Source organism: Rhinoraja longicauda, chromosome 27 (genome assembly GCF_053455715.1).
Source record: "Rhinoraja longicauda isolate Sanriku21f chromosome 27, sRhiLon1.1, whole genome shotgun sequence".
NCBI classification, from domain to species: Eukaryota; Metazoa; Chordata; class Chondrichthyes; order Rajiformes; family Arhynchobatidae; genus Rhinoraja; species Rhinoraja longicauda.
In genome coordinates this window covers 7712601-7727328 of record NC_135979.1, presented here as the reverse complement: position 1 = coordinate 7727328, position 14728 = coordinate 7712601, and the positions used below count along the sequence as shown (strand labels likewise).

The window sequence follows — 14728 nt, the reverse complement described above, 5'->3', positions numbered from 1 at the left end:
CAAATTTGAGGAAGGATATTCTTGCTATGGAGAGCGTGCAGCGTAGGTTCACTAGGTTAATTCCCGGAATGGCGGGACTGTCGTATGTTGAAAGGCTGGAGCGATTGGGCTTGTATACACTGGAATTTAGAAGGATGAGGGGGGATCTTATTGAAACATATAAGATAATTAGGGGATTGGACACATTAGAGGCAGGAAACATGTTCCCAATGTTGGGGGAGTCCAGAACAAGGGGCCACAGTTTAAGAATAAGGGGTAGGCCATTTAGAACGGAGATGAGGAAAAACTTTTTCAGTCAGAGAGTGGTGAAGGTGTGGAATTCTCTGCCTCAGAAGGCAGTGGAGGCCAGTTCGTTGGATGCTTTCAGGAGAGAGCTGGATAGAGCTCTTAAGGATAGCGGAGTGAGGGGGTATGGGGAGAAGGCAGGAACGGGGTACTGATTGAGAGTGATCAGCCATGATCACATTGAATGGCGGTGCTGGCTCGAAGGGCTGAATGGCCTACTCCTGCACCTATTGTCTATTGTCTATATCAAGGCAAGGGAATGAATAGGTTTAAGGCGAAGGGGAAATGAGGGGTAACTTTTTCACACAAAGGGAGGTGGGTGTATGGAACAAGCTGCCAGAGGTGGTAGTTGAGGCTGGGACTATCCCAATATTTAAGAAACAGTTAGGCAGGTACATGGATAGGACAGGTTTGGAGGAATATGGACCAAACGCAGGCAGGTGGGACTAGTGCAGCTGGGACAAGTCGGCTGTGCGGGCAAGTTGGGCCGAAGGGCCTGTTTCCACACTGTATCACTCTATGACTCAATTAATGAGTAATAGAGACTTGCTCTAAACCTTCATTTGGATTGAGTTAACTGATCTCAGCCCTTGGGTCATCACCGTATCATTGTATTTTGGTCTTGAGGGTGAGGAGGAAGGAAAATGTGTGGCCATCTTTCTTGTAGGAACAAGAAACTGAAGGTGCTGGTTTATACACAAAAGAACACAAAGTGTGGGAGTAACTCAACAGTCAGGTAGCATCTCTGGAGAACATAGAAAGGGACCCAAAACATCAGCTAGCCAAGTGTCAAGTGTTTTATTGTCTTATGTCCCGAAACGGAACAATGAAATTCTTACTTGCAGCAGCACAACAGATATGTAAATATAGTACTCTGTAAAACCTGTAATAAACAACAAAAAAGTTAAATATATATATATAAAACTTTTATTTTATTTTATATATATATATAAATATATATATAAATGCAAGCAAACAAATGAACAAACAATCAAAGTGCATCATTCCATCTTTTACATATATATCCATGTTCTCCAGAGATGCTGCCTGACCTGCTGTTCCTCCAGCATTTTGTGTCCTTATCTTGATTAATAAGGGTGTCAGGGGTTATGGGGCGAAGGCAAGAGAACGGGGTTGAGAGGGAAAGATAAGCCACGATTGAATGGCAGAATAGACTCAATGGGCCGAATGGCCTAATTCTGCTCCTAGAAAATTATGGCCAGCTTTCTTCCCTGAGTGGCATCCGGTGCACCAGAGAGTCCAGGGCTGTAAAGCTGAAGGCAACTTGACACAGGGCAACATAGTGTTAGTGTGCGGGGATCGCTGGGTGGCATGGACCCGCTGGGCCTGTTTCTGCGCTGTATCTCTAAATCTAAAATCTAAATCTGTGGATGTCACCTGTGGAATTCGGCGAAGGGTTCCGACCCCGAAACGTCATCCGTTCCCTTTCTCCAGAGATGCTGCCCAACCCACTGAGGTACTCCAGCATTTTTGTGTCTGTCCGCTGAGGCCATCTCTGCACAAATCGGTCCCTGTGGAATTATTCCACCAAAGATCACAACTGCAATCATTGATTTTTGTTGCTTTCTTTCTTTTTTTTGCAGGTACACAAAAATGAAAACGGCCACCAATATTTACATCTTCAATCTTGCCCTGGCTGATGCCCTGGCCACAAGCACGCTGCCATTCCAGAGCGCCAAATATCTGATGCACACTTGGCCCTTTGGGGAGCTGTTGTGCAAGATCATTATATCGATCGATTACTACAATATGTTCACCAGCATCTTCACCCTGACAATGATGAGCGTCGATCGCTACATCGCTGTCTGCCACCCCGTGAAGGCGCTGGACTTCCGCACGCCCACCAACGCCAAGATCGTCAATGTCTGCATGTGGCTCCTGTCATCAACCATCGGGGTGCCGGTGATGGTCATGGCTATCACCAGGCCTGATGGCAAGGGTAAGTGCAACCACACCAGAACATGGTGGTCACCTCAGCACACAGATGGTGAAGAGGTTTCATGTGAAAAATCATATCGGCTTTTGATAGATCAAGGAGGGGAAAAAATATCCCCGCTGGAAAGGGGAGGCACTAAACATAGAAATAGGTGCAGGAATAGGCCATTCGACCATTCGAGCCAGCACCGCCATTGAATATGATCATGCCTGATCATCCAATATCAGTACCCCGTTCCTGCTTTCTCCCCATATCCCATGATTCTCTTAGCCCGAAGAGCTATATCCAACTCTCTCTTGAACAGAGGCCACATAGATTTAATGGTCCACTGTTACTTTGTGTACAAAGTAGGTACAGTGAAAAGCTTTTGTTGTGTGCTAACCAGTCAGTGGAAAGACAATACATGATTACAATCAGGTAATTCGCATTGTACAGATACATGAAAAAGGGAATAACGTTTAGTGCAGGATAAAGCCAGTAACGTCTGATCAAAGATAGTCCGATGGTCTCCAATGAGGGGTAGATAGTAGTTCGGGACTGCTCTCTAGTTGTTGGTAGGATGGTTCAGTTGCCAGATAACAGCCGGGAAGAAACTGTCCCTGAATCTGGAGGTGTGTGTTTTCACGCTTCTGTGCCTTTTGCCCGAAGGGAGAGGGGAGAACTGTCCTTGCACCAGAAGAACAAAGCAATTCAACAAGGCTGTTTGTCATTAGCTTCTCGAGGGTAATTAGAGATGGCCAATAAACATTGGGATTATCAGCATCGCACTGATTCCAGTTCATGAATAGATAAATAAAAGAATTGTAGAGAAGTCAAGATGAAGAAGCCCCTTGACAAGGATCCATGTCCCTTGTCCATTTCCAAGAGTCAAGCCTGTTCCGTGCACTTGAGTGCTCTTAGCTTCCCTGGTCCCTGCACACTGGTCATTTAAAATGTTTTGATAGGGAAAATTAGAACACCGCACCTTCACTGCAGCAACGCGATCCATGGCACAAATAGCAGTCAGATTATTCACCATCTTTGTAACGGTCTGGCCATTCCCATATTGGTCAGGGTCTTCCGTAGGAGAGGTTCATAGAGCCATACAGCACAGAAGCAGGCCCTTCAGCCCAATTCATCCATGCCACCCCAAATTGCCCATGGCTGAAGCTCTCTCTGTTTCAAGTGGGAGATTGCTTTTAAGATACATCGAAAATAGGTGCAGGAGTAAGCCATTCGGCCCTTCGAACCAGCACCGCCATTTAATATGATCATGGCTGATCATCCAAAATCAGTACCCCGTTCCTGATTTTTCCCCCATATCCCTTGATTCCGTTAGCCCGAAGAGCTATACCTAACTCTCTCTTGAAATACACATTGGGGAACTACACTTTATGTCTTTCCTTCACCAGTCTAACATTTTATTCAAGGGTTGTAAATTCCATTGCTCTATCTTGAGCTCATGAAAAGGTTATCTAAATCTAAGTCTATTCCCTTTCATTTTGAATATCCCTAACCTTTAATAAAAGCCCTCTGGGAAAACTTTCACAATATCTGCAATGGTTTCAAGAAATAAGAAGCCCATTTCATATTTTCAAGGGCATTGAAGTTGTGAAGAATAAGGAATATTCTTGCCTACAATACCACATTCTCATGGAGTGAGTGCATTTAATAACTTTTACTTTTCATGTGCATTTATCTTTCTTCACTTCTAGGCAGTGTGATGTGTCTCATTCAATTCCCAGAGCCCAAAACATACTGGGAAAACGTAACAAAGATTTGCGTCTTCATATTTGCCTTTGTCATACCGGTGTTAGTGATCACCATCTGCTACAGCCTGATGATTCTACGTCTGAGAAGTGTCCGCCTCCTCTCTGGCTCCAAAGAGAAGGACAGGAACCTGCGGAGGATCACCCGGATGGTCCTCATTGTGGTGGCCATCTTCATCATCTGCTGGACGCCCATCCACATCTTTGTCATGGTCAAGGCGCTGGTGAAAGTCAGCGACAGTCCCTTGATGTCCGTCAGCTGGCACTTCTGCATTGCCCTTGGGTACACCAACAGCTGCCTCAACCCCGTGCTCTACGCCTTCCTGGACGAGAACTTCAAGCGCTACTTCCGTGATTTCTGCCTGCCCCTGCGGACCAGGCTGGAGGAGAACAGCTTCACTCGAGCCAGGAAGACCACCAGGGAATCGGTTTGTGCCTGCACCCCTTCCGACGTCGCCAACAAGCCGGTATGACTAGGCGTGAGCAAGCCCGCCAAGGGCTCGTACTCTCGGAGAGAACAGGACCTGAATTCTGAAGTCACGCAAATTACAACCGAGTTTTAACTATTGATATTTCAAATAAAGTCTGATTGATTGTAAATCTTTAGGAAGGGGAAAAAAACACAAAGCATTAACTTACTTGCCTCAGTTTACCAGGGAGTTTAGATCACACTGTAATCTTGTTAAATTTTCATTTAACCATTTTAAGTGATTGCTTGTAACAAGGAAAAATAACAGCAATTATTTTTACATAGGAAGCTTATGTGTGTGTATATATATATATATATATATATATATATATATATATATATATATATATATATATATATATGTATATATATAAACACTATATATATAAACACTATATATATAGCCTTTGGCACAAAGGTCTACTTTTTTTGAAGAAGTTGCCTTGTTTCAATGTGTCAAGGTTGTTGACTTGATGTTAAAGTTTTCTAACTTTTGTTGGAAAAATGGAACTAAACATCATTTACTTGCAATTATCACGATTACACAAGTCATTAAACGTTGGTTAAATGTATCTCCCTGCATTGAGTTATGTATATGTTTTCATGCAGTTACTGCAGAGATTTGATTATCTTCTTAAAGGAATGTAGGCAGTTCTGATATCTCTATTGTTGCTGATGACGCTTTTATGAAACAATGGCCTTGTTTCCTTAGAATCATTCCCAAACATAAAAGGATATGAAAGTGCATCACTTAACGGCAAAGACTAAAAATGATTTGCTTCTATCTCTCTGTAGTAGTATGCAAACATGGGACATTGAAATTCAGCAGCCGGACTGATGTCAAGGAGAAATTTATTTGTTAATATTTTATAACGCTATAAATGTGTCTGAAGTTATTGCTGTAAAATACGAGTTGAGATATGTATCTTATTTCTGGCATTGTAAACACATTGATTAAAGAGTTGATCACATTTTCTCCTGCCAAGCTTTATTCCTCTCCAGTAACAGATCATCCTGGCCTGTGAGTGCAAGAAAATAACTGCAGATGCTGGTACAAATCAAAGGTATTTATTTCACAAAATGCCGGAGTAACTCAGCAGGTCAGGCAGCATCTCAGGAGAGAAGGAATGGGTGACGTTTCGGGTCGAGACCCTTCTTCAGACTGATGTCAGGGGGGCGGGACAAAGGAAGGGTATAGGTGGAGACAGGAAGATAGAGGGAGAACTGGGAAGGAATCCTGGCCTGTGACGTTCGACCATAGACCTGAAACTACAACAGTGTGCTTTGATTACAGACATTAGTCCTTTGCTTAGTGCTATCTTGCAGAGTGAGTGCTGTTGTAGTACTCTTTGCCCATGGGGAAAAATATTTGAAAATATTTTGAAATCAAAAGCACAAGTTTCCAGATTACAAGGTTAAGTTTAGAGATACAGCGTGGAAATGGGCTCTTCGGCCCACCGAATCCACGCCGACCATCAATCACTCGTGCACTAGTTCTAAGTTATCCCACTTTTGGATCCTACACACTAGGGGCAATTTATAGAAGCCAATCATCCTACAAACCTGTACGTCTTTGGAATGTGGGAAGGAAACTGGAGCACCTGGAGAAAACCCCCAGTCACACGGAGAACGTATAAACTCTGCACAGGCAGTAACTATAGTCAGGACCGTTCCCTGGTCTGTGGTACTTACTGTAAGGCAGCAGCCTTACGGCTGTGCTACTGTACCGCAAATGCAAGCAAGGTTGCCAATCGTAGTTGTGCTGTTTGCGTGAGTTTGGCAAGTGAGAATCAACGTCAATGCTGGTGCTCCGTCAATGGGAGCAGAGTGTATTATGCAGTCAGAAAAAAGGTCACCCATCCTTTCTCTCCAGAGATGCTGCCTGCCCCGCTGAGTTACTCCAGCGCTTTGTGTCTATCTTCGGTATATTCCAGCATCTGCAGGTGCCTTCTACGTATTATTGCCACTTTTGGAGCTGTGCCCAGTCTGCGCTCTGATTCCCGGCAAGGCATTGTGAGTGCTAAGTGAGATACCACTGGAATAGTGAACCAAAGAAAGCTGATCAAATGTTCGGTCAATAAAATGTATTGTAAGGAGCATCATCAAAGCCGGCAACCAAGTCAGGCAGTGGTACAAACATCAAGAAACCGCAGATGCCAACAAATTGAAATAAAAACAGAAAATGCTGGAAACAGTCAGCAGTTCGGGCAGAATCTGAGGAAAAGGAGAGCGTTTATGCCTCAACGGGACGCTTTGTCAGAACCAGCAGAGAGAAAAAGGTGGTGCAGCGGTAGAGTTGCTGCCTTACAAAGCCCATAGTGCCAGAGACCCGGGTTCGGTCCAGACTATGGGTGCTGTCTGTAAGGAGTTTGTACGTTCGCATGGGTTTTCTCAGAGATCTTTGGATTCCTCCCTCACTCTAAAAGATGAACAGGGGCTCGTAGGTTAATTGGCTTGGTATAAACGTAAAAATATTGTCCCTAGTGTGCTAGGATAGTGTTAATGTACGGGGATGGCTGGTCAGTGCAGATTCTGGGCCAAAGGGCCTATTTACAAAAATAACTTAGTTTTCAGAAGAGAAGATGGTGGAGGGATGGATAGAACAGAAGGGAACAACTCTGATAGAGTCCCAATGGGGTTATGACAGCGTTAGAAGTGGGAGTTAGAAGTATATTACATTATTATTGTGTGCATGTGAAGTATTGTAATATCGAGACTCTGGGACATGCCCAATCAGGAGAAATAAAAGCTGGACCAAAATGAAGCCAGAAATTAAGACAGCTGATGCATATGGAGCTGTCTAAAGTTGAAGAATTCAACCCCGAATCCAGAAGGTTGCAACATACCCTGGCAGAAGATGAAGTATTGTCCTTCGTTGTATCAGCGTAGGAGACAACCGACAGGTTAGAGTGGAGTGGATGGTGAAATGTAGAGGGGAGCGTAGTTATATTTAACTTCAATCTCAGTCAGTTAGAGCAAACTTTGACAAGGGAATTACAGTCACCTCAATTCTGCCTGGCTAGTGTTACTAGGTACAGCCTTTTTTGAAATGTAATCACTTCCATTCAAAGAAGCATTAGTCCATACCGACCAAGATCCCCTTCCACTGTAGTCCCACTGCCCACGTTTGGGCCGTATCCCTCTAAACCTTTCCCATCTATGCTCCTGTCCAAAAGTCTTTTAAATATTGTTATAGTACCTGCCTCAACTAACTCCTATGGCAGCTTGTTCCATATACCCACCACCATCTGTGACAAAAAGGTGACCCTTAGATTCCTGTTAAATCTTTCCCCTCTCACCATAAACCGATGTCCTCTGGTGCTTGATTCTTGTTACTCTGGGTAAAAGACTCTGTGCATTTACCCTATCTTTTCCTCTCATGGTCATATACATGTATAAGATTACCCCTCGTCCTCCTGCACTCCAAGGAATAAAGTCTTATCCTGCCCAACCTCTTCAAAAGGACACAGAGCTGGAGTAACTCAGTAGGTCAGTTGGCATCTCTAGAGAACATGAATAGATTATGTTTAGGCTTGGGATCCTTCTTCAGACATTATCTTCAATGTGTAAGAAGAATAACTCAATACCCTGACTGATGAAGGCCAATGTGCCCAAAGCTTTCTTGACCACCCGATCTACCTGTGATGCCATTTTTAAGGAACTATTTAATTACACTTCTGGAGCCCGCTGCTCTACAACACTTCCCAAAACCCTGCCATTCACAATGAAAGTCCTTCCCTGGTTTGACTTTCCATTTATGCTCATTTATATACAGTAAAATACCATAAATAGCAATGAGATTAAACGACACTTAATTCATTCATAAGAATGTCAATTCTGGGATAAATAGTTGCCAGTGGCCCGGGGAGTAATCACACATATTCCTTCCTTGTGCATTATTTCATCATACAACAAATGAAAACTGATAGTATCTCCCATGCACACAGATCCCCAAGCTGAATCAACCTGCTCTATTTTACCCACCTGATAGGAGCAGCCAAACCATAATGAGTATGCTGTTGAGCTCATAAGCCTTCACTAAGCTGCTAGACTCACTAGCATTACTCTTCAGACGAGGAACAATGTGGCTATTACATGGATCTTTTGAGCACATAGGTTCTGGATTCAAGTATCATTCCACAGAAAATAACTTAATCTAGGCTGACACGCGCAATACTGAAGGAGCACTGCGCCATCAGAGTTAATAACTTATGAATGATACATTAAATTATGGTGCGATAGCTCTCTCAGACTAATGCAAGTGCCCTCATGACACAATTCCAAAGATCAGTCAAGCTTTCCTGTATAATATTTATGCCTCAACCAACACTAAGAACAGTTATTACTGCTTCTGTGATCATGCACTGTGCAACAGACAGCGGCCTTTCCTACACTCAGTGATATTTTGAAGGCAGATATAGATTCTTGATTAGTACGGATGTCAAGGGCGATGGGGAGAAGGCAGGAGAATGGGGTTCAGAGGGAAAGATATATCAGCCATGATTGAATGGCAGAGTAGACTTGACAGACGGAATGGCCTAATTCTGCTATCACTTCTGAGCCAAACCTCTATTTAAAAATGTTTTTAATTCCATCCAAGGCTCCTTAACCATGACGAGATTGAGAAAACCATCTATAAATGAAAGCTACCATCTTTATTTCAATGGAACTTTCCTGTTTTTGTACATCTTCACACCGAGTGACCTAAATGGTCAGATACCATGGACATAGAGTGGTCGTGTGGAAACAGGCCCTTCGGCCCAACTTTCCCACACCGGCCAACATGTCCCACCTGCCAGCATTTGGTCCACATTCCTCCAAACCTGTCCTTTCCATGTACGAGATCCATCATGGTCTCTCTATAATCAGTCTATACCTAATGCAGCATTAGGTATACTTGTTAAAGAAATTCTTGAACTGACAAATGCCAGAGTCTCGCTAGTCATTGAATCAAATGTAGTGCACAAGTTGGAAAAGGATTGAAGAAGAGATAACTCCTCCTCAGTTCTAACTCAGGAGTAGACAGGTTGCACTAAATGCAGTTTAGTAATTGTTGCATAGCCTGACCTCAAAACAGAAACTAGTGGGAGAAATACAGGGAGGTTATTTTGCACCTGTGCCCTCCTGCCAATGTACGGGTCTACGTTGTTGTGTGGTACTGAGCCAGGAAGGCTGGAATAGTCTGTGCCGCCTACAAGGAACAAGCCAAGTAATTACCAGCAGGGCTTGAATTCCTGCATGCTCCTTCAACTCTGCAACACGACACTCATGCTGATCAACATGAAGGGAAAGAATATGGATATTCTCTAACTATGTACCAGCGACACTTTTACACCCACCCATCTATAAAGCAATTCGGATGTAGGAAATTACCAAATCAGGCAGGGTCGTTGTCCGGTTGCATATGTTTACAGACCCGTTTGCTGTTGCAAGAAATTAATGGTTGCACTTTCAGTGCATATGACAATTAACCATCAATTAACCATGAGTCGATGCTGGAATCTTCTGCAAGGAACAAAGTGCCGGAGGAACTCAGCAGGTCAGACAGCATACGTGAAGGGAACAGCAGACGATGTTTCAGGTTGGGGCCCTTCAGAGTCCTGCTGAAAACATACTGTTGAGGCATTATCTGTGGAGAGTAAAAGTGTTGCTATTTAAGCTTGATGGTGACAAGAGTGTTTGGTACAAAGTCATCACCCCGAGACACTAAATCTATTTTCTCGCTACTTATACAGCTTGCCTGCTTTTACGACATTTTGTTTTCTTTTAAAATTACTGACTGCTTCTCGATTCAGAACAGACATTAAAAGTGCTCCTGCCTGTATTAATTCTGACAGCAGATGGCAATATTTAGATTATTAAAGATTTATTTCAAAACTGATGCAGGATCACCATCTCCTGGTGGTAGATGGTAGTGCAGCAACAATGTACAAGCCAATTTCAAGAATTAATTGTCATATGATCCGGCAACAGAACAATGAAATTCTTACTTGCTGCAGCTTTGCAGGCCCATTAATGCAATAGACTGAAATATAATAAACAATAATACAATAAATTAGTAATTAATGGTACTGGGTAACCAGACTATAAAAGTGCTGAACCAAAGTACAGAGTGCGATCACAAATCAACACCCAAGGTAGATCGTTGCTGAGGTTGGGCTGTGCAGTGTAGTTCAAAAAGCCGTGCATCGCTAGGAAGCATCTGTTCTTCAACCTGGATGTTATGCTTCTCTGGCTCTGGTATCTTCTTCCTGATGGTAGCAGCAAGATGACAGGGCAGCCAGGGCTGTGTCGGTCTTTGATATTAACCTCGTTGTGGCAGCTTCTCCGGTAAATCCCTTTGATGGCTGGAAGGACAATACTCATCACTGACCAGGCAATGTCTGCCACTTCTTGGAGCTTATTCATTCTTAGGCATTCGAGTTACTGAACCACTCAGTAGGCTCTCTACCCTACACCAGATCCATAAAGTATTTGGTGATGTGCCGAATCTCTTCAATCATCTAAGGAAGCAGAGGTATCGATGAGCTATCTTTGTGATTGCTGGGCACAGGACAGATCTTCAGAGATATGCACATCCAGGAAATTGAGTTGAAAGCTGTTGACTCTCTCCATCGTCGTCCTGTTGAAGAAAGATTCTTGGATCCTCAGATTTCCCTTCCTAAAATTTCAATTTAGTTTAGACATACAGCGCAGAAACAGGCCCTTTGGCCCACCGAGTCCACACCGACCAGTGATCCCCACACATTAACACTATCCTACAGACACTAGGAACAATTTTACATTTATACCAAGCCAATTAACTTACAAACCGGTACATTTTTGGAGTGTGGGAGAAAACCGAAGATCTCGGCGAAAAACCATGCAAATCACAGGGAGAACATACAGACTCCGTACAGACAAGCACCCAGTCTGGTTCGAACCCAGGTCTCTGGCGCTGTAAGGCAGTAGCTCCACTCCTACCATGCCACCCACAATCTTGCTTCTAATGCCAGTGTATTGGTTTGCTAATATTGAGAGCTAGATTTTTGTTGACAGCAAAATTGACATTGTTGTCAATCTCCCTCCGGCACTCTGACCTTTCGTTCGTTGCCTGTTGTTAGTCCAATGGTGTGATTGTCAACAAATTTAAAGATGGCTTTGGATATAGAGCGAGTAGAACACAAAAGACTGAGCACACAACGTTGAGGTGTGCCTGGGCTCATTGCAAATTCATACAGATTGAGGTCTGTATATCTCGGCACTCAGGTACCGGAATGGGAATTAAATGGTTAGCAACAGAGCTCCAGCTGGCCCTGGCAGACAGAGCACATGTTCAGCAAAGCAATCACCTTATCTACTCTTAGTAGGAGACCACATCAAGAGCTGAGTCAGCGCCTCAAAGGAATTTATTTGTGACTTAGCAAAACTTTGATAACCCACCATCCAAATGTTCAAGATTCCTGATGGCACAGCAATTGGCTCATAGACTGCTGCTTCACGCGCTTCCTACAATAGAGGCCCTCGTTCCAATACGTCTTTTAAACTTAATGGGCTCAGTGAAAATCTTACCATTGCATAACAGCCAGAAAAAAAGGATTAAATACGTGTTAAGAGTATTACTTGGAAAATCATCTAATAGACTAGAAAATCTCCCACACCTCCCGAGTCCCAAGTGTGCCAGATTAATGGTGTTTTATGGTAATGGGTGGAACAGTAGAGACGATAACATCACAACTTAGGGAACTCCTGGTTATTTCCCGCTACATGCACACTACATCTCACACTAACCTGCTCACATCGGGCAGAACAACTCCACAGAGACTGCAGGATCTGGGCATCAATGAGTGCCCTGCACACCCCCCTCCTCGTGTTTTCTAGATTGAATGATACTTTATTATCGGTGACATTTTTTGGTTTGCACACCGTACACAAAGTGTGCAAAGAGTCACCATGTGCAGGACACCAAAGTGCCCAGGGTAGGGCAGCTACCCCACGTCGGGTCCTCTTTGCTCTCCGAGGGGGCCGCCCCACGCCTGGTCCCACTTTGCTCACTCGATGGCACGCCCTCAACCGACCTGCGGCTCTCCGTCCTCAGCAGCCGCGCCTTTTGTTGACGCTCGCCGGGAGCTTCCAACGGTCTCTGCTCACTCTTGTGCCTCGGGGCCTCTGTTGGCAGTGGGCTCGCCGGGCATACTGAAGGGCGTGGCCCCAGAACAATCTCAGCCCCACTGCTCGCTGCAAATGTGACACCACGAATGATAGAACACCTGGAATCCACATACCTTCTCAGCAATGGAGGCCATTCTGCCGCTCGTTCCCTTTTGTTTGAAAAATAATTTCACTGTCACTACATTGCAATCACTAACTTTTTATCCAATTTCTGTTTGAACATTACAGCTAAATCTGCTTGTGTCGTCTTATATGTTCTTTCATACAACCTAGGATCTAAAATGTGCCCTTCCTGGTTTGACCCCTGCCATTGGAAAATTTATCTTACTACCAACCGAGCGCCTCAAGCAAAAGTTGCAACAGATGAGAACACAATTGTGGCATCCTAACTAAAGGGGCCACACGTGAAGCACCACACACAAACATTCAAGCTACCAAAATATGTCGGATTACAAAAGGATTAGAAATACAAAAATCTTATAGAAAACTATCACAAAAAGATTTATTAGATTTTAAAAGAATATTTTTTTTTTCCTTTTCTACTTGCCTGCCCGGCCATTCCCCCCCCCCCCCAAAAAAAACTTGGGAGATTTAACATAAAATAATGGCTCTCACAATAATGAAATTCAATTCTTATCAAAGTGAAGACTTAACGACAGGAACAAAACAATAAAATGACACGGCAGAGTACACAGGTTCCAGGTCCGGATGGGATGTGTACTCCATGGGGGTTATAGAAAACAAACAAATGAACAAGATAAAATCAGTTCCTGTAATAACAAAACATTGCATTCAGGGTTGGGGGGAAAGTGGAGGGCTCAGTCTTTACGAAGGTCGAGGTTTGTTTCGGCAGTAGGTTTTGTGTGGAGTGGCCGGATATATCAGCTCTCTCCGCCTTCTGCTGCAAGTAACACAGTGTGCTGGCCTCCGCTGGAGATGGAGAGGACTATTCTGTTCTCCAGCTGCTGACCGATCATCTGGAAGGGGCTCCACACATCCTCCTCGGTGCCTGTGCTCAGCTGAAAATTTGTCCCCATGCCCCAGGCAAAGGCTCGACCTGGGAGAACAGGGAAAAGCCAAAGTGCATCAGGGCCAAAGGTGCACTCAATTCTTGGATTTGTGCAGCAAGTTTCATGAACAGAGAATGCCCATGCGTTTCACGGCTAATGAAGCAGACACCATGATATTAAAAGAATTTCAGCAGCCACACTTAAATATTGCAGCAAAAAAAAACAATGTGCAGGAGGAACCCATTGGGTCAGGCAGCATCTGTGGAGGGAAGTGATGCCCATTTCCCTCCCCTGATGCTGCCTGACCCACTCAGTTCCTCCGGCTACATGTTTTTGCTTAACATTCCTGCATCTGCAAGTCTCCTGTAAATCCATAAATACTGCAGGTTGAATTAAAGTCAGGAAACTCTCATTGGGTTATAAATTGTCAACAAGTGTTGCTACTAATTGATATTAAGGCTTTTTTTTACTCAAGTTTGAATGTATGAGGCAGAGTCTGGGGAACATTAGGACCAAGTTTGGATGATTTTTAAAAGTGCTTTTATGCAGCTAAACCTTTGCAGCTCCTGAACTCTTGATACACTCAGTATAATCAAGGCTGAGATGTGTGAATGGTCTGAGAATGTGAAGGTCAGTGTATGGGGCAAAATTATGGATGCAGCCATTATCATTGAATAATGGAAAAATTCTGCGGCTATATGATCTTATCTTGCTTCTGTTTGTTCTTACAGATGCTGCAGGCAATAACAATGCAGTAATGATATTCCATTCTATGTGTTAATAGGGTTGGTAGGATGTCAGGGAGGCTTGAGCAGAGAATAAATCCAATGGACCTGCTACCGGGCTTAAATTCAATGCAGTTTTATTACCAGATACATTGAATGGGAGGATTCTCCCACAGACTGCGCTGTGGAAATCTGTTGTATCCGTCTGACCTGGATAAACTCCCAATTCACGCAAAGCTTCCACTGCTGGAAAAGTATAGTTTAGACAATAGATAATAGACAATAGGTGCAGGAGGAGGCCATTCAGCCCTTCGAGCCAGCACCGCCATTCAATGTGATCATGGCTGATCATTCTCAATCAGTACCCCGTTCCTGCCTTCTCC

General features: G+C 43.8%; 2 protein-coding genes across 2 annotated transcripts in view; one reads left to right on the top strand and one right to left on the bottom strand.

Moving 5' to 3' along the window:
* The window catches only part of LOC144606717 (delta-type opioid receptor-like), a 35475-nt gene extending 30045 nt beyond the window's left edge, over positions 1-5430 (top strand). The window contains exons 2-3 of the mRNA XM_078423032.1: positions 1890-2245; positions 3937-5430. Of these exons, the coding sequence (XP_078279158.1) occupies positions 1890-2245; positions 3937-4463 (883 nt within the window). The 3' untranslated portion in view covers positions 4464-5430. The remainder of the gene's footprint in view (positions 1-1889; positions 2246-3936) is intronic.
* A 4915-nt stretch (positions 5431-10345) lies between these two features.
* The window catches only part of rcc1 (regulator of chromosome condensation 1), a 29844-nt gene continuing 25461 nt past the window's right edge, over positions 10346-14728 (bottom strand). The window contains exon 10 of the mRNA XM_078423473.1: positions 10346-13667. Within this exon, the coding sequence (XP_078279599.1) occupies positions 13492-13667 (176 nt within the window). The 3' untranslated portion in view covers positions 10346-13491. The remainder of the gene's footprint in view (positions 13668-14728) is intronic.